Here is a 20,953-nt window from a genome sequence, read left to right on the forward strand (position 1 = left end):
AGTTTGAGACACTAATGAGAACCGGACCCAGTACAGACCCAGAATTACTCCACCCAAATTATTTTTTTTTCCATGATTCAGGACATTGCCTCTTATCATAACTCTCTATACCCTACTCTGCAAACATACAGCAGTCCAATTCCTCCTTCTTCATCCTATCCTCAACTTACTATATGTCATCAGTGTTAGACAGAGTCAAATACCTTGCTGAAGACCATGCAGTTGACTTCTACTCATTGTCTCCTGTAAAGTTTTCTCAAACTTAAGTTCTAAAACAGGATCATATCTGACTGACAGCTGTTGACATACCTGAACCCACCGTGGCTGTTGCTGTATAAGAAAGCAACTAACCTTTCCTTCTGGTTTCTTTCCATGACTTGTAATGCCATTAATGTCAGGCTAATATACCTGTAGTTCTTCAGATATTTACTGTGCCACCACTCCTTGTAGAAGAGAACTACAGCACCTACCTTGCCATCTTCCATTCCACAGGAACTTATAAGTTAGCCAGTGATTTGCTGAAGATCTCCAGCAAAGGATCCACCAATACACTGGCCAGATGCTTGAGGATGTTAAGAGGCAGCCCAACTGGCACTGTTACTTTTCTTCTATAAGACAAGCCAGCTCTCTCTCATTTCCTCCCTCTCTATGCTGCTATGTGCCCATTACTCTACTTGCCCTGCCCCTAATATGCCATGCCCTACCTCCCTTTTCTTCCTGGGGATTGAGGTGAAAGATATATTCAATACTTCTGTGTCTTCCCCATCTTCTATGATCTCCTTTCTACCATCTTTACTCAGACTGACCTGGTCTGTCCTTCCCTTCTTTTCTGATATGTACTTGAAAAAGCATATTTTCCCTTTTTAACTCCTTCTGCCAACTCACTTTAACCTGCACTTTGCTGCCTTCACGTCCTTTGTTGTCCTTCTGTCATTCTAGTTCTATGCCTCCTCCACCTCCTGTCTCTCAAAATGCCACATCTTGCTTGAACTATCCTCTACAGCAATCTTGAGTCTCACATTCCTATGTGGCTACAATAACTTTCTATTTTCTCTTTTTGATTGTTCCTTAAAACCTTGTTCACAGCCCTAAGTACTGCATTCCTGACCCATTGTCATAATTTGTTTACTACTGTAGTTTGCCTTCTGAGCCTTAACACATCTTCAGCCTTTTCTTCCAGCTCAGCCTTATCTTGATCCCTAAATTCTAAACCATTGCATTAACCTTTGTACACTTACCCTTCACCCTACTCTAAACCACATAAAAGTATGATTATTATTGTCATTGACACCATCTCCTGGACAGAGACGGATCATAGTCAAATGGGGCCCTAGGCAGGGTAATGGATCAGGCTCCCCAGGACACACACAGCAGCCACCCAGCCATTCAAGTGTTCCATCACTTGGCTACTTTTCCTCAAATGCAATAAATACTGTTCAAACCTCTCAGTGTCCATACTATTTTCTTATTAACTTCCAACAATTATTACAAATATTTGGATTTAGTTTAAAACGTTTATAGCACAAACACTGATAGATGTTTGCTAAATAAAACAATACAACCTCACAATGAAAACAGACTTAGCATTTACAGTAAACATCTCTGCCCTTGAAACTCTCATTCATTGAAATGGCATTGAAACCCAGATTCATAGAAAATGCATCTGGCCAATGGTGGATAAAGTTTACCTTTGGACTGTGTTCAAACCAAAGGCCCAAACATGCATGTGTTCTTTGATTCACCTTCCTCATTGTATTACATTATATTCATTGTATTATACAGCACCGCTTGTTAGAGTGTGCTTTAAATTTGCAGTTTTGAACATTTTTCCAGTAAGCAATTAAACAAAACATATAAACCAATAATAACAAAACTGCTAATTTCAGAACATTTGAACCATAAAAGGCCACACTTTCTGTCATAACAATCCACCAATATCAGTCAATATGCACAATCACTGCAGAAGTAAGAATCATCCGAATAATTCCATGTTAAATAGATCTGTAACTAATGAAGGGGTTGCCGCTAGCAAACAACTTTATATTTTAGTGTTTCATCTACAAATTCATTGCCTTTTGCCCTTGAAGAATAAATTGCCAGTTACATCAGAAAAAAAATGGTAACCTGGTAATATTGCAATGGGGAATGGATGGCAAACTGACAACAGGTTCAGAGTTTCTAGGAAGATGCACTCAGGACTGCAGCACCTCAACCTGCCCTTAAAGTAAAACACAGTATCAACAATCCATCTACATGCTGTGGGAGTAGAACCCACAGCCTTCTGCATCAAAATCAAGTATGCTACCTAACACTGCTTTCAAATTCTATAGCACAATGTTTCATTACCCTTTTTCTCTCCTTGTTTGTTCCAGCTTGCTGTTCCCGCCTATTCCTGCTCTAAATTACTGAATACTCCCTATCGGACGTCCTTCCCAAGAACCCACAATCAAGGACATTAAAGTGTAAAAGTAGAAACCCATTCTGCTCCCCACAAGGATTTTTCTGTGAAAGTATGTCCAGTGCTCTATCCATTGTACATCACTGAAGGTTATACGTACTTTCTAGCAGCTCACTGTACGCTTTCCTGCCAGGTTAGCCAGCAGCCAAAGCTTTCCCATTTCCTGCCCACTAACATACCCTATACTTCCTCTTTCATAAATTTATTTTTCTTCTTGTCCACTAAACAACGCACTCCTCCCTTGCTTATTCTCTACCCTTCTCTGTAGTATGCAAGCTCCTTCCTCTCCCCTTCTTGATTTTCTCCTGTAGGGGTCTCTGTTGTATCAAACTGACTGCCCACTAGGTGGCACTCCTATTCCATTTTGCTCTCTCCACTTTCATTCCTTCTCTTCTCCTTATCCTTACCCATATAGTTCTCAGACTATCCTACTACTCCATCCCTTACCATCCTCCCTGGATTACCTGTCCTCTTCTCCACTCTACATATACTCATCTGTATTTTCCCTTATATGTCTCTGTTCCTTCTTCTTCTGTCATTTCTTTACATCTATCCACTACTCTAATTTGCTGCCAGTCTTACACCTTACTTCACAGCTGTGCAAGCTTACCTTCTGGCTCTCATACTCCACTGATTGTTTTCCTCCCATTTCTACTTCCTTTGGCTCTTCCCGCTCCGTTCGCCCTGCGGGCTCACTCCGCTCCCCTACCCTGCCCCCAATTCCCACCCACCCCCAGTACCGCTACATTTATTCCTACCTAACCCCTCCTACACATTCCAATCAGCCTGTCTCTATCTTCTCCTCATTACCCCTCCCATTTGTGACTCCTCCCACTCCACTTAACCTGTACTCCTACCTACATTAAGTCTAATTTTTCACATCCTCTTCTACTTCCTTATCTCTCCTCCTCAAATAGCCTACAAACTTCTTAACTTTTCTCTCCTCAATCCCCCTCCTCTCTAAGTATGCCCTCCCAAATCCTTCACACAATCCTTGTCCCATGCTCCCGTCTTGCACTTCTAATTCCTCTCTATCTTGCTACTTCCTACTCTCCCATAGCTCCCTTACACCTACCCACTTCTCAAACTATCCCTTGCACTCACTTTCAACCTGATTTTATTATCCACTACAATGCCATATCTTCCTTTCTTATTCCTCCTAAACTACTGTACCTATTCCTTCCTAAACTCCTCTCAACTACAACAACTACCTTCACTGTTACACTAATACCATCTCCAAACAACTTCCTTCTCAATAAACATAAACAACTAAAAGCTAATCCCTATAATGAACTAGCCTTATCTGGAGATATCCATCCCAACCCTGGTCCTTGCTTCACAACTAACAACTCCCCCCCACCCCCTACTTCTTTCATAGCACACTCCAACTCCACCCTTCCCTCTTCCTCTCCTACCTCCTCTCTTAACTCCCTTAAGTTCTTTACTATAAATGCCCAGAGCCTAAATAATAAAATAGACCAAATACAAGCTTGGATTTGCCACAACCAACCTGACATCTTAGCCATCTCTGAAACTTGGCTAAAACCCCATACTGCAGACTCCGAAATCCTACCTCCTGGTTACCAAATCCATAGAAGTGACCGTTTAAACAGAAAAGGAGGAGGCTCTGCACTAATCTACTTTAACCTTCTCTCAGTAATCTCTCTACAAACTCCAATTCCACAATTCAAAAATTCTGAACTAACAGCTAGTCTCCTACAACTAAATAAACATAAAAATATCTGCATTATCTCCCTTTATATATCCCCTGGTGACAACATCTCTACCCTTGAAAATATTCTTCACTGGGCCTCAACCGAAATAAAATTCGAAACCTTCATCCTAGGCGATGTTAATATTGATTGGAATAAAATTAACTCACCTTCTCGCTCCTTATTCATTAAACTGTACAACTTTACCCAAGTAATTCACACTATCACATGCCCAAATAAACACCACCCCCCAGGATCCATCATCGATTGGATCTTAGTCTCCCACCCAAACAAAATAACACTCTCTGGCACTATCCCAGACACCTTTAGTGACCATCTCCCTGCATTCATACATCGCTCAAACAACACCACTAAACATCAGCACCATTACATCCACACTCGTAATCTCAGCAACTTCAACCCCACAAACTTCTCCAACACTCAAACACATTAACTGGCAAATCCTAAATACTCTTCCCCTTGACAATGCAGTAGAACATTTTAACTCCATTTTCCTAAAAATTCTCAACTCCCAAGCCCCACCAAGAAACAAAAGAGTCAAAACTAATTCTGCTCCATGGCTTTCCAAAGATACCAAACAAATCATGAATTGTAGGGACAAATACTGGAAGCTCTACCAGAAAAATAAGATGCCTTCCACCCTGCTTCAATACACCCAACTTCGCAACCAAGCAAAAAACCTCATCACCTCTGATAAAAAAAACTATTATAATAAACTTCAGTCTAACAATAACGTTAACCCAAAACAATTCTGGAAATCTATTAATTCCCTACTCCACCCAGGATCCAGGAATAATCCCTGCCCAGACCCTAGCATAACTGACTCAGAACTCAGCTCTCTCTTTAACACATTTTTTACTGACTCTATAGCTAATCTTACCAAATCTTTCCCAGACAACAATCCTTCTTACTCTCATTCCTCTACTACCTCCTACCCTCTTAACTCCTCTCCTAATTTCCATCTCAAACCTGTTCCAACTACTTTTATAAAAAGACTTCTCACTAAACTAAAGCCTTGCTCAAATGCCCCTGACAACATACCCTCCTCCTTCCTCAAAGCTGCTGCTGAAGGTATTGCCATCCCTGTCAGCCATCCTAATCAATAGATCTTTAAAAGAATCTTACGTACCCAAACTCTGGCGTTTTGCCTTCATCCTTCCTCTTCATAAAGGAGGCAAAAACACTAATATCTCCAACTTCCGCCCAATCGCCCTTCTTTCACCTTTATCAAAAATTCTTGAAAAATGTGTCCACCACCAACTTATGCCTTTCTTAACCCAAAATAACCTCATAACTCCCACCCAGTATGGTTTCCGCCCTGGCCACAGCACCATTACCGCCTTACTATCCTTCTTAGAAACAGTAAATCGGGCCCGAGACTCTGGTTTACTAGTATCCTCAACACTACTTGATCTTTCTAAAGCCTTCGACACTATCTCCCACAAACACCTTCTCTGCCATCTCTCCAACCTTCATCTCTCCCCTGAAACCCTCTCCTGGTTCTCCAGCTACCTATCTGACAGATCACAAGCTGTTAGATGGAATAACTCTACCTCCTCCTTCCTGCCCACACCCACCGGTGTTCCCCAGGGATCCATCCTTGGACCCATGCTCTTCAACATCTTCATAAATAACCTTCACACTATCATCCCTGACACAACAGTTATCCAATACGCTGATGACTCCACCTTAGTTTGCTCCACTGCCAACCTGCCAGAACTACTGTCAAAAACTCAAATGGCTTTTTCCACTACCGAGAAGTGGATGCACTGCAACCATCTCTCTCTCAACTCTAATAAATCTAAAATACTTCTTTTCCCACCCACCAGGGCCTACTCCTTTGACAAAAATGCTTTCAAAGTCCTTAGCCAAAGCAACACTGCCATAGAAGTGGTTCCTTCTGCAAAACTCCTTGGTATCACCATAGATGAATACCTTAAATTTGATATCCACTTACAGCAAAACATCAAAAAAAACCCACCAAAAACTTGGTATGCTCTACAGGAATAACCACTTTCTCTCCAACTCCTCCAGGCATACTTTAGCAACTACCTACCTCCTTCCTTCCTTACTATATGGAGCCCCTCTTCTAACTAAACTGTCTTCTTCCATCACCTCTAAACTTGAAACTTGCTATAATAAAATCTCCAAATTCGCAACCAAATCCAAAACCTGTACTCACCACTGCCTCACCCTACAATCATTGAACTGGCTGGAACTCCCTAACTACCTCGACTACCTCCAACTTACCACCACTCACAAATTAATATTCTTTCCAAATAAGTGCCCAGCACTAACAAACATCCTTCCCCCTTACATCCCGACCAGATCTCTGAGATCTGAACATCAAAATTTAATCTCTGTTCATAAACCCAAACGCCCTGCAGGCCAACTCCTTCTCTCTTTCATTGTAGGCAAAAAATGGAACTCTTTTCCTCCCTCACTTAGGACGATACCTGACCCCGAATCTTTCAAGACACAACTTTTCTCATTTCTATCTTCCAAACACAAATGCTCCTGCTTTCACCCTACATAAATACATATAAATTTCCCCATAGAGCCTACTAAACTCCTGCTGCAAACTTCTCTACTTCCTCTCCTTTTCTATTTACCTTACACAAACCTAATCCATCACCTTCTGATCATTCAATTTCTCTCTCAACTCCTAGCATGTATATAACGCAACTATCCAGTAATCACTGATGCCTATTTCTTGACAATTGATTCTTATTGCTCTGAATGTAAAAACCTGCAACCTTTGTCTCATTGCATGTACAATGACAATTTATTCTTTTACTATACCTGTTTTGCATGAATTCATACATGTATTTTACCTTTGCATTTGGCATTTTTTGTAACCTCTAATTGTGTTTCTTATGGAGCTTTTCTCCCCGGGCCTCCACTGAAAATGGGCACATTCTGGCCCAGTGGACTTCCCCGGTAATTAAACTGAAATAAATAAATAAATAAACAAACAGTGACCACCATTTTCTAAACAAAACAGTTACACATTAAAATCAGACTTAGCATGAGCAGCAGCAAACTTCTCTTCCCTTGAAGCTCACAATTTCTTGAAAATACACTGAAACTCAATTCTTTGAAAATGCACTGAACCTCATATATGTTTTGAGTAGTCTGGCAGTTGGTGTAGAGGATTCAGGCTCTTTAGTAACCAAGGTACAGAGTTTGAGACTGAGCAAATTAACTAACCTGCCAGCCCTAACTAAGACATTTTATATACACACAACCCCCCTTACGAATGGATGGAACTCCCATGCTTAATTCAATGGAAGCCAATGGATGGAATTTCTGTGTTTAATTCCATGGAAGCAGGGGGCTAGGCAGCAGAAATATCTTGTATTTAAATTCCATGCGCACAGAAAGCAGAAAAGAAGCAAGCAACAGCAGGTGTGTGTGTGTTGACAAATGCAGGAACGCAGACACAGAGGGTGTTCCTAAAGAAGAACTCCATTAAAGAACACATGTAATTTTTTAAATTAAAAAAATGTAAATGATGTGGCAGCTCCTTGGCCAGCAATCCCCCTCCCAGTCAGCAGGGTCTAAGTAGCTGCCTAGGTTGTGTAGTGCTGGATCTGGCTGTACTGTCTGGGATAAGACCACATCCAGAATTATACATTTTAATGCAGTCTTGCGTCAGTTGGATGAACTTCTTATGGTCCTTCTGACCTTATTGGAAATGCTGCATCTCTGTAAGTCAAATGGTACACGGGTTACTTACTCTAAAGACCTTAACCTGGTATGTGACATTAACAGAACCTGCTGGAGGGACAGATTTGTCTCACAGAGGTTACCACACCTTTGGAACAGATTCCCACTTCATGTCAAACAGAGCACCTCACTGGCCCTCTTTAAACGCAATCTGAACGATTGGATGGGTAACCATAAATTCACCCTGGGGTTCCACCTGTGTCCCTCTTGGACAGGGACAACAGGTGATGATCCTGGAAATAAGGGTAGAACCTAGCTAGGCTTCTAAGGGTCCTAGAGCCATTAGCTTAGTAACTTCCTATAATCCTATGAGATGTCACTCATCTCCTACTGCCCCTCTGCCCTGTGCTTGAAATTGCCCGGTCTTGCTCTAGCAGATTCAAATCTTTGATGAGTATAACTATCTTCTTCTTACCTCACTCTATTACTCTTTCCCCAAATTTCTAATTGTCAACATTTGAAATGCGGTTGATCCCAAAAGCTTTGTGTGTTTTATGAATTGCGAATAAAGTATTTGGCATTTGAGATCCAGCATTTTGGGCTTTTTTTGTTGTTTTTTTGGCTCACTGTTTGATCTCATTTCTCCAGCCCTGTTCCTTTGGATTGTCAACATTTGAAGTAAGCCTTATAAAGGGTGAAGCAACCTGCAGGGGTTGCTAAAAGATTTGAAAGCTTACATGCTGTCATTAAATGATCACAGCTGTGATTGGCTGTGTACTGAAATTTCAGCACTAAAAATGCAGTGTGCCAATTAGCCAAAAAAAAAGAAGAAAACCCAGGGAAAGGGTGAATCTTGAAGATTGCTCTTCTCCTTTAAACTTCTTTATTTGCTGGGGGGACCCCACTGCACCCCCCATGTGTGAGACAAGCCCCCTACATCTCCAGAACTTATATATACTAACTCCAAGATCCCTATACCTTGGAGAAAAGGGAATATCCCAAGAAATGATCATTCTGAACTCAATATATATAAGTCCATTTTTTTCAACCATTCAGTCTCTATTTTGGGACTCACTCTACCAGGTCCAGACATTTCAAATGGTTCCAGTCTAACTCCGACTTCCTTTTGTATCTCATTCCATACCCTGTGTATTATCCATACCTCCCTATCACCATTTGTCTACACTCTGTCCATCCTATGTCTCCTTACCTAGTATATGCACTTCCATACATTTGGCTGTCAGCTCCCACACAATATCCTAACCCCCTTTCTTATCTGCTTTACCTTATTTTACACCCTCCTCCTCTTCTCTTTTCTCCATATAAAGAAAAATAGGGATCCCAGTTTGCCCTCCTTCCAACCATACTGCACATTCCTATATTATGTCCTTTAGTGTAACCCTCTACTTGCCACGGTGATGCAGTGGTTAGCATTGTCGCTCACAGCAAGAGGTTCTCCAGTTCAATTCTGGGCTGGAGCACTTTCTGTGTGGAGTCTGCATGTCCTCCCCATGGTCAAGTGATCTTTAAAGACATGCACGTAGGTGCATGCATGAATGGATGTGCCTTCTTTGAAGGTTGGGCATCAGGCTGGCACCTCATCACTGTAAAAATCCACTGCCAATCATTACCGGACTGGAGTTCTGCTGTGGCGACCCCTAACCACGAAAAAATGAAAGATATTAGTTTTTAGCATAACCCTGTACTTATTCTTCATTTTTTCTTACTTTCCTATACACCCTTTCCTTCCCTTGTATGCATTAAACCATTGTCTACATATATGGACAGTGTAACAGAATAGCTTCAAAAGTTGTAAGTCTACTTAGCTTTGTGAAGTGTTTGGTGCCATCTTGCCAAGGGACATGGTAGGACACACAACTATAAGGTTACATCACTACTTTATTATGAGATAAATGTATGACAGTTAAAACCACAAGTAAGTTGAAGCAATGTAATTGAACAATATGGATCGAAACATAAGCCACCAGAAAAACAACACCAAAAAAACAAGAAAAAAGTAAGTGCATTTTTTGTAAAGGGGTTTTTGCACCCACCACACCCCCAGCTACATTTTATATATATATATATATATATATATATATATATATATATATATATATATATATACACCCTCACCCCTCACCCCCACACCCTCCACTACTCAAATATACCAACTCTGAGATCGCACTACATTGTGGAAAAGGGAAATCTTGCCATTCCGCACTGTACGCGGATCTCCATTCAGTCCATTTGAACTTTTAAAAGTTCAATCATATGGTCTTGGCCATATGAGGTTTGAACTTTTAAAGGTTCAATCTGCTGAAGGGGACCTATATATATATATATATATATATATATATATATATATATATATATATATATATAAAAAACAAGCATTCTGAGTTTCAAAACTTTGAACACCTGTCATAAAAATAAAACAGTTCAAATCACAAAGATTTGAATATACTCTGCTTTGAATCACGAAGGGCAAGCCCCCCTGTCACCCCTCCCATGGGGGTGCTGTGCTCCACACCCCCTGGCAATTTTATATGTGTGTAAATATATATATATATATATATATATATATATATATATATATATATATATATATGTGTGTGTGTGTGTGTGTGTATGCTTGTACTACTTGAGCTTTCTAAAACCAAGAATACAGCCTCAGTGGGCCCCAATAACATCCCAGAATGCCTCCTGAACAGTTTAAAATATGACCTATCAGGAACCTTGAAGTCACTATTTAAGTATAGTCTTAAAACATTCTTTGTGTCACATGACTGCAGGACTGCAACAGTCACCCCCCTTCATAATGGAGGACCTTCAACAGATCCTGAAAACTACACATCCATTAGTCTGACTAGTCTTATTTGCAAAGCCATGAAAAGAATTATCATGGAAATTATCAACAAGGACACATGAGTTCTCCAGACAATGGATCCATTCCAGTTTGACTTTGTTAAATGAAGGTCATGCTGACTGAATCTGGTGGACTACTTTGAAAAGGTCACTAAGGCAATGGATGAGGAGAAAACTATGTATACTGCCTACCCAGATCTGACCCAAGCATTTGATATAATATATCACTTGGGCATTGTCAAAAAACTTATTGAACTAGACATAAATCCCTTTATAACATGCTGGATAGCTAGCTGGCTCCCTGATAGGACCCCAGGAGGTTAGAATCAGTGAGGTCACCTCCACAAAGAGGCTGTTCACCAGTGGAGTTCCCCATGGATCTGTGCTAGACCTACTCCTCTTTGACGCCTACTTCTCGGATGTTAAAGCCAATGTCAAAGGCCTCAGGCTAACCAAGTTCACAGATGATTGCGAGCAGTCATTGAATATCTCAGGATGAGAACACCATTCTGGAAGGTCTAACACAGACAAATTCTTGATGCCAAAGCCATGGCTTAAAACTCAATACCAAGAAATGCATTATAGTACCTTTTGGTAAGTTGTCCACCCTGGATAACTATGTCATCAGTAAAACACTCCAAAATGTTAATTCATTAGTCAGGATCTGGGAACCCATGTTGATGGAAACCTAGCCTTTGACCAACATGTTTCCAAGGTAGTAATAAAATCCCTCTCTGTTGCTCAACTTATAATCAAGAGCATGGCACATAGGTTCAAAGAGGTCATCTTACCACTGTACTCCACCCTAATCAGAACCATCATAGAGTATAATGCCCCCTTTGAATGTACCTGACCAGACACATGCAGCAACTGGAACATCCACTAAGGTTCCTTATAAAAAGAATACAGGGAGTAAACACAATGTCCTACAATGATTGCCTCAAAGCCCTGACTGTTTACACAGTATCATAAAGACTTCTAAGAGGTGATCTTTGCTTTGCATAAAAGGTATCTCTGGACCCTAATTTTGATGAACTTTTTGCACACCCACAAAACAAACAGTATCCGAACTTCTAGATTAAAAGACCTAAATGTTGCTTGCAACATACATATGACATGTTGGAGAGACAGATATGTTTCTCAGAGCATCCCCATTTTCTGGAACAAGCCATTTGAAGCAGATTTACTCCCTATCCCTATTTAAGCACACCTTGAAGCAATAGATGGGTAATCAGAAATTTACCACTGGTCTAGTGCCTATGTCTCTGATGGACAGGGGCAGTCAGTAAATCACCCTCTCTATAAATCAAATTTGTGGGTCACATTTAGGATGCATGGCTAGGCTTATAAGGGCCCCAGTGGTTGTTAGTTTAGTACAAAGCTATGAACCAATTCCAAGGTTGCACTATTATAGGGAAAGGGCAAATTCCCCTATACTGTGATCTTGAACAGAAAAGTGCCAGTGCATGCAATCAGCTGATTTATGATCAGCTGTACCAGTTGTTTTTTTTTCATTTGGAATGTTGCTATCTCAATGGGTTATACAACAGTGGAGATTGTTCCATGCTCTCCCACAAACAAATAATGGCACTTTACAGTCACTTGAGTTTATAATCAATTATGCCTGAAGGCATTTCAGCAACCTGAGCATTCAATCTCTTTAATACAGCTCAACGAGACATGCTGGTCTGAGTTCCCATTTTATGTTCTTGTGACATTGGGCTGTAACGTGGGGTTACCTTACGGACTGTGTCTTGTGCTTTAGTGTGCATATTTTATTGTATGGCTGTGTCTACTTGCCGCATGGTTCATTTATATACCTTGAAGTACAGCAACTTGCAAATACAGCATTACATGCCTTGATTTAGATATACAGTCTCCCATGTTACTGCAAGTTATCAATTAGCTGTAAAAGGCTGGCACAGACATGGGATGTATATTATTTATAGATACTACTCACAAAGTCTGAATTACAAACTATTTGCTCTAAATTATAAATTAATAAATTAAACCAAAAACCAACTAAGTCTTACTACGCAATTAATTAAATAAATAGAAAACTAAAATGATAGGGCTAATTTACCATGGCTTAAGTACATTTTCAAATGCTTTGCATTAATTTAAGAAAGGGATTAAATCTGCTAAGTCTACAATAAAAAATAACTTTATAATCAACTTATTTGCAAGACACCAGAATGTGAGTTACAAACCAACACTTATAAAGAGCTTTAAACCAACAAATCTAAACAGTAAAGTAAGAGTCAAATGATTGTGTGCATGTATGTCTAAGAGAGACATAAATATGCGAGAGGTATATGTATATGTATATATATCAAACAGCAGACTTATTTCAGTTTAGTAAAATTTGTATGTTTTGGAGGAACATTGTTGTATTGTGATTTTTAAATGTTTTAGTGTTTACTCTTGAAAAAGCCAGTGAGATATACATACGTATATTGTGTGTGTGTGTGTGTGTGTGTGTGTGTGTGTGTGTGTGTGTGTGTGTGTGTGTGTGTGTGTGTGTGTGTGTGTGTGTGTGAGAAACATGTATAAACAGAACCACTATTCCAAATAGGAAGTGTTTATTTTAAGCACGTAAGGTAAATAAAACTGTTTCTTCAAGAACAAGGAGAAACTTTTTTTTTTATTAGCCGAAGAAATGTTGCTATCACTTTAAATGAAGATGCTGCTTAAAGAGCAGAGAGAAACGTTGTTGTATTAGCTGGCGAAGTTTTACTTAATGAAATAATTAATGCTGTATAAAATGAGAATAAAACAGACCCATTCTGAGTTCCCTGTTTGTCCTTCTTGAATACAAGAGATAGAGTGGATGAAGACCCAGAAGAAAACACCAGTAGGAAGCAGGAAATTGTTCCAGTTACAGTAATCCATAAGAGAGAGATACTAATAGGTTTAGGAAGAGAGAGACCTTTTGAAGGAGACTGTGTAATAGCTGTATGAAACTGTGTTGAATTGAAGGTACTTGCTGTGATCTTTTGTTCAGCCAAAAAAACTTTTGTTTTGGGAAAAACCTACATCTTTGTTTTTGTACAAGAAATTGTGATGTTTTTCTAAGACTGGTGGCTAGTGCTGTTGTTTGCAGTGCACAATACACACAAGCTAGCAGTGCCCTTACCTTTTACCCTTTTCAGCACTTGTTTAGCCTTTGGTGACATTTCGTGCTCCTTGATAACTGGATGAAGGAAGTAGTCTGCATTGTCTCTTCCTAGAAATCTAAGAAAAGAAAGACATTTTTGGAACATGCTTTCTTACTAACGTAACAATAACCAAAAATGCTGTAATCGTGTAACAAAGCACATCAATGGTTAATTATATTATAATATTATATATTATGTAATAATATATTTTATATATATATATATATATATATATATATATATATATATATATATATATATATATATACACACACACATACATCACACATATACGTAAGCAAACCATTCTCTAAATTTTAGCCCTTGTTTCTGCTGAAAAAAATTGATTTGCTGGAGAATTTCTAAGATACTCTAGAAAATGTTTCCAACTATGGACTGAAACTATTAGAACAACATTATAATGACTCTTTGTACATATAAAGTTCATAAACAGCAGCATAGCAACAGCTATGTCACTGGAGAGGAGGTCTCCCAAGTCAGCTTTATGCATTTATCGTGAAAAATACACCAAAACACAAACAAGTTAAAGGGATTTCTCCAGAACAGCTGAAAGATCATACATAGACAAGTGATTTGCATAAAGGAAGGCAAAGCAGCCTAAAAACTTAGGAAAGGTGTAGAGGGATGAAGTGCCTTATAACATTTGAACTCATACTCAGCAGACGCCTCAGCATCAGCTTTTGCAGACTTTTCTCTAACCACAGCACTGTTGTAGCACAAAACATTCTGGGGTACTCAAAAGACATGTATGCTGTACAGAAAACAACGTATGACCTTCAAGTATCTATGCAAGGGTAAAAAGCTGATGCACTGTTTCACAGCTAGGACAGAAGCTGTACTAGTCCTCTTGAATCAGAGGCTCAAATATTGGATGCAGTCTTCTTTCCAGCTGTCTGCCATATGCTTTCTCAGCCAGGCTTAGAAGTGTGATCTCTCTATAACTGAAACACTCAACAGAGTATCCTAAAGCCCTTTTTTGAAAATGAGAGACCACAACACCAGCTTATTAATCTAAAAGTACTGTCCCACTCTTCTCTAACAGCACTGATAAGTATAATAGCCACGATAACACAAAACGTCCGGTACCTTTAATATTTTCTAGCCATATCTCATCTCCTGTCACAGCCTTGTCACTTTGGAAATGTTTAATCACCACAGTGATTTTGTTTACCAAAATGGCTCCTATTACATTATCTGTTACTGGTATTGCATATTCAGAAGGCATGTTCAGTGGATTTAGGAATTCTTCAAAGTTTTCTTGTCGCATTTGACAATGTCCCATTTGAAGGTTATTATCAACTAAGTAACCACTGCATATTAGTTACCTACAATTAACCAGTTTCATATAGATCTAAAAGTTAAGCTGATGCAAAGTTTTATATCGAAAAAGTCATATAATTCTGATAATAATGAAGTCTTTCTTTTAACAAAAAATTAAATAAATAAATAAATAGCATTTTGCCAATATGCTGTGTCAGTGGCACAACAAGTAACACCTTCTCCTCTGGTGATGGAAGACCAGAAAGCTATGTATTCTACTCCAACTTTAGGCAATTGGACTCCTGCCACTGCAGTGCCGCATTAAAGGGTGATACACTCCTACATGTGTTGTCCTTGAGATGAAATGTTAAGCTAAGGTACCATCTGCTTGAGTTGGTTGTAGCTCAAATGGATGTAAAAGATCACACAGCACCTATCTAAAAGAGTTGGGGGGGTCCTTTATATATATATATATATATATATATATATATATATATATATATATATGCGTATTTACATTTTTTACAATTATTTTGATTCATTTCTATACTTTATACATCAAAACTTTTAGTTATGTACTCACCATAACTTCAGATGTTTGGGATCCATCTCGCCTACATTCTGACTGATGGGTTCGGAGCTGATCCCTCGGCTCCGACTCGGCACGCTTATGCCAAAGAGCGAAGTCTCTTATTGGCTGAGCTTACTATATCCCAGGATGCACCACTACCAGTCCCCCAGATCTAGTTTGTCCGCATACATGCACACATGCACGCACTGCTTATATAACATCGTCAGATGAAACAAGATAAAAACAGTAGAACTCAAAACCGTTCAATCTCTTCTGATCTCCAAGGCAGGGGGAAGGAGGGTGGGTATTAGGAATGTAGGCGAGATGGATCCCAAACATCTGAAGTTATGGTGAGTACATAACTAAAAGATGTTATGTGATCCTATCTCGCCTACATTCTGACTGATGGGACAGCGTCCCTAGCACCTGAATCCTGGGTGGCTCACTGGAAAACACTCCTGAGTACCGTGGACCCAAATGATGCTTGCCCTTTAGATGCCACATCCAATTTATAGTGGGAAATGAAAGTGTGCGGGTTGGACCAAGTAGCTGCAGCACAAATCTCAGAAATAGCGAGCTTGGAATGAAAAGCAATAGAAGTAGCCATAGCTCTGGTAGAGTGAGCTTTGATAGATGTTGTAAGTTGCTTATTTGAAGAGGAATAAGCCTGAGTTATACAATCTCTAATCCATTTGGAGATAGTAGCTTTAGTGATGGTTTTACCCAATTTATTGTCTGAAAAGGACACAAACAACTGGTCTGATTTTCGAATTTGCTGAGTCCTGTCTAGATAGAAGCGCAATTGCCTGTGAACATCCAATTTATGGAGGGTGTACTCCGCTTCGTTGGAGAATTTTGGAAAGAAAACTGGTAGTTCTAGAGATTGTTGGAGACAGAGATTAGAACAAACCTTTGGGACAAAAGATGGGTTAGGCCTAAGTGATACTCTATCCTTGTGAAAAATCAAGTACGGTGGTTTGATAGATAGGGCTTGAAGCTCTGAAACTCTTCTTGCAGAGGTAATTGCAACTAAGAAGGCAGTTTTCCAAGACAGATATTTTAACTCACATGTAGCAGCCGGTTCGAAAGGGGAAGATGTTAAGGCACGAAGTACCAAATCAAGATCCCACGGAGGCGCAGGATGAAAAACTGGGGGTCTTAACAGCCCAGCACCTTTAATGAAAGTTTTGCATAATCTGCTGCTCATCAACGGTGGATCTATGGATTCGTGAAATTTAGAGATAGCTGCTAGTTGGACTTTAATAGTAGAGACTGAAGATCCTTGAGTAAACAAGGATGTTAAAAATTTCAAGACCTCTGGTATCGGGGCAGTAATAGGGTCTAAGCCCCTGAGTTGAGCCCAGATAGCAAACCTCTTCCACTTACTGAGGTACAATTTCTTAGTGGTGGGTTTGTGGGCCGAAGATAAAATGTGAATAACTTCCGGGTCTAAGGTGTGATTTCTGACTAAAGTCGGAAGTGGAGGAGCCAAGCTGTTAATTTCAAAGTGTGAAGGGACTGGTGTTGTCGTCCCGACTGATGAATCAGCAGGTCCGGAGTTAGATCCAAAAACCAAGGACCGTCCAGAGCATGTTTCTTTAGGTAGGGGAACCATACCTGACGAGGCCAGTGCGGAGCAATTAGTATCATTGTGGACCCCAATTGGGAAGCTTTCTGGATGACTTTGGGGAGGAGTGGAACCGGAGGAAAGGCATAAAGTAGTCCTGTTGGCCAAGGTTGGGCTAGAGCATCCGTAGCTGCCTCCCCCTGACGTGGAGTCAAGGAAAAGAACCTTTTGCATTTTGTGTTTTGTGGTGTTGCAAACAGGTCGCAGCACGGGGTCCCCCATCTTCTGAAAACCTGAGCTGCTACAGTTTCGTTCAGAGACCACTCGTGAGGAGAGAGAATCGTCCTGCTTAATCTGTCTGCCAATATATTGGATTTCCCTGGAATGTGGGTCGCTACCAGGAAACGGTTGGTAGCTACAGCCCATTCCCACACCCTCATGGCCTCTCTGCAAAGGGGGTAAGATCTGGTCCCTCCTTGTTTGTTTAGATACCAGACCACCGACATGTTGTCTGTGTGGATAGCGATAATGCCTTGAGGGAGAAACTTGTGAAGGGCCTGTAGGGACAGAAGTACAGCCCTCATTTCCAATACATTGATATGGAGAAAGGTTTCGTCTGGAAGCCAAGAACCCTGAACTAACCTGCCCAGACAATGCCCCCCCCCCACCCTGTCTGGGAGGCATCCGTTGTCAGGGTGGCCACCGGAGGGGGGATAACAAAAGGTCTTCCCTGATTCAGATTGGATGGCTGAAGCCACCAGCGGAGGTCCCGTTTGCACGTTTCTGTAATCAGTATGAGATGATTGAGGGGGAGATTCTGAAAAGACCATTGTGTCGATAACAGCCACTGAAGAATCCTCATGTGCAATCTTGCCAGAGGAACTAGGAGAACCGTGGCAGACATCGAACCTAAAAGTTGCAGGACCATCCTGGCTGGGGCTTTGGATCTTAGAAGCAGGGCTTGGACTTGACCTTGTAAAGTTTGAATCCTTTCGGTAGGAAGGAAGATGCGCATCAATTTTGAGTCTATCTCTGCTCCTATGAATCTTATGCGCTGAGAGGGCAGCAAGACAGACTTTGACCAATTGAATGTAATTCCCAGGGAAGCACCCAGGGAGATGGTGGCTTTTAGGTTGTCTATTAGTAGATGCCTGGTGGTGGCAGTCAGGAGCCAGTCGTCCAGATAGGGAAACACTTGGAATCCAAGACTCCTCAGGTGAGCAGTCACTACTGCCAAACACTTGGTGAACACCCTGGGGCTGTGGTGAGACCAAAGGGCAGTGCACAAAATTGGAAATGACTGTCTCCCAGGCTGAAGCGCAGATACCTCCTGGACGCCTGATGTATCGGTATGTGATAATAGGCGTCCTTGAGATCTATGGAGCACATCCAAACATCCTTCTCCAACAATGGGAGAATGGATTGTAAAGTGACCATTCGGAATTTGGACTTCATGACGGACTGGTTTAGTTTGCTGAGATCCAATATTGGTCTCAGGTCCCCTGTCTTTTTTGGCACTAAAAAGAACCTTGAGTAATTTCCGGATCCGATCTGGTCTGTGGGGACCGGTTGGATGACTCCTTTTTCTAGCAGCTTTGAAGCTTCTGCGGCTGCAATTTCCCTTTGACTGGGTGGTGGGTCCGGGATTTTTTTGGACGGTGGGGGTGAGTGTGTGAAGGGAATGGTGTAACCTCCGGCAATAATCCGAAGCACCCATCTGTCCTGAGTGATAGACTCCCAGGCTTTTAGGTGCTTGGCAAAATGGCACCCGACTGGCTCCGGAGCAGCACAGCCGGGCAATCCCTCATGAAGTGTGGGAGGCTGAAGAGCCACGAAAGGACTCGCGGTCTCCAGAATTGCGGGGCCCTCTGCCGCCTCTGGGACGGCGTCTCCCAGAAAACTTTCCCCGTCCTCTGCCTCTGGAAGGGGAATCTTCCTGCTGTTGAGGAAAAAACTTCTGTGATTTGCAGAACCACATCTTCCCTCCTCTTTTAGCCTTGGGATAAGGCCGAAAGGGAGTGGAATAACGTGCACCTACGGCAGATAAAGTTTTTCCCTCTTGCTCACAGCGGGTAAGAGTGTCTTTTACCTTAGGTCCAAACAAAGAGGACCCATCAAAGGGAGCGTCGGTGAAGGAAGACTTGAAGGCCTCCGCGAAATGACACAAACGGAGCCAGGCTTGTCTCCGTAGAGCTACGCCTGTGCCTGCCGCTCTGCCCGCCCCTTCGGCTGCATATGAAATGAGCCTCATGGACGAGTTAGAAATCGAGGTAAGGATAGCCAACTGAGAGCTAACCGACTGGGCTAGCTGCTCAGGTAGGTTACCTGAGAGGGAATCTGACAGCTCCTTGACCAGATCCCTCTGTAGCCTGGTAAAATGTGCCAAATAATTCAGGGACCTTAGAGTAAAGGCCGCTGAAGTCAGGGTGCGCTTCCCGTACCGGTCCATGCTCCTAGACTCCTTATTAGGAGGATGGACGGATGTTGAAGCCTCTGCCACGTCCTGTTGTGTAGCAGATGCCACCACCATGGCATCTACAGCCACACCTTTCGTCAAGAACTCCTTCTCGGGTGGGGCAGACAAAAATTTGTTAGGGTGAGAAGGCACTGGTTCCACAGTATCTGGATGTTCCCACGCCCTCCGACAAACCAAATCCAGGAGCTCGTCGAAGGGCGGAGACACCCAGGAGGCAGAGGGCTGAGCCCCAAAGGCCTTGAGAAGCACTGACTCATCAGCAGAGGGGGGTTTGGATATCCAGCCGCCTCGTTGTTTAAGGATCTCTAAAATGTCTGCGAATGAGACATCATCCGAGGACGACTTTGGGGACCCCTCCGCATCATCAAGATCAGTGTCCGATGTAAGAGACTCGGGGGAGTCCACGTGCTTCCTCTTGCACGATCTCTTCCTTGGGGGCTCCTCCGAAGACAACTACGAAGAACCCTCAGGAGGAGGGGAACCCCCAGTGGGGGTAACCTCAGGCCCCAGGGCTCCGCTGACTAGGGACAGGGGAACTGCCAAAGACCCAGTCTCCATGCCCAGGGAAGGTGCCGGTAAAGCCGTAGAGATGGCCGAAGAAGACTTGGCCAAGGCACTCCTCATAGCTCTGAAAGCCGGACCCCCAGAATCCTGGGAGTGTCCGGTCCCTGGAGCCATGATAGCAGACGGAAGTCCCGCAGCCGAAGCACCGAGAGGGAGGCTCGGAACCGACAGCATTGGTCCCGAAACGTCACCCCCGGGTCCGGCCGAAGAAGTCCGCGTGCCAAACTCGGACCCGAAGGCCGGGGTTGGAGTAAGGGTCGGAGCCGACCCTAGGATCTCCACCGGCTCCAACAGCACCTGCTCCGACGGAGCCGAAGCGGTCGGAGGAGGAATGGCAATGGAATGGGCTATCAGCTCCGAAACCAATTGGGTTGGAGCCGAGACAAATTTTTGAAAGACTGGGGACTGGAACAGTCTTTGGAGCACCCTGTCTATGTCCGAATCTGACATCCTCGATGATCTAGAGGAGACCGAACGGGTTTGAGTTGGCCTCTCCAACGGCCCCAAGGGGCTAGGGGACCGGCTCCGAGGCGACTCGATAACTATCGGCGCCGAAGGAATGCACAAACCAGTTTCCATCGGTGCCGAGGAGGACTTAGGCGCCGAGG

General features: G+C 42.1%; 1 protein-coding gene across 1 annotated transcript in view; it reads right to left on the reverse strand.

Moving 5' to 3' along the window:
• Positions 1-20,953, reverse strand: part of TSGA13 (testis specific 13) — a 317,918-nt gene that overhangs the window by 252,029 nt on the left and 44,936 nt on the right. The window contains exon 2 of the mRNA XM_044088660.1: positions 13,865-13,962. Within this exon, the coding sequence (XP_043944595.1) occupies positions 13,865-13,904 (40 nt within the window). The 5' untranslated portion in view covers positions 13,905-13,962. The remainder of the gene's footprint in view (positions 1-13,864; positions 13,963-20,953) is intronic.

This window comes from Protopterus annectens, chromosome 11.part0 (assembly GCF_019279795.1).
Source record: "Protopterus annectens isolate FY-2018-M chromosome 11.part0, PAN1.0, whole genome shotgun sequence".
NCBI classification, from domain to species: Eukaryota; Metazoa; Chordata; order Ceratodontiformes; family Protopteridae; genus Protopterus; species Protopterus annectens.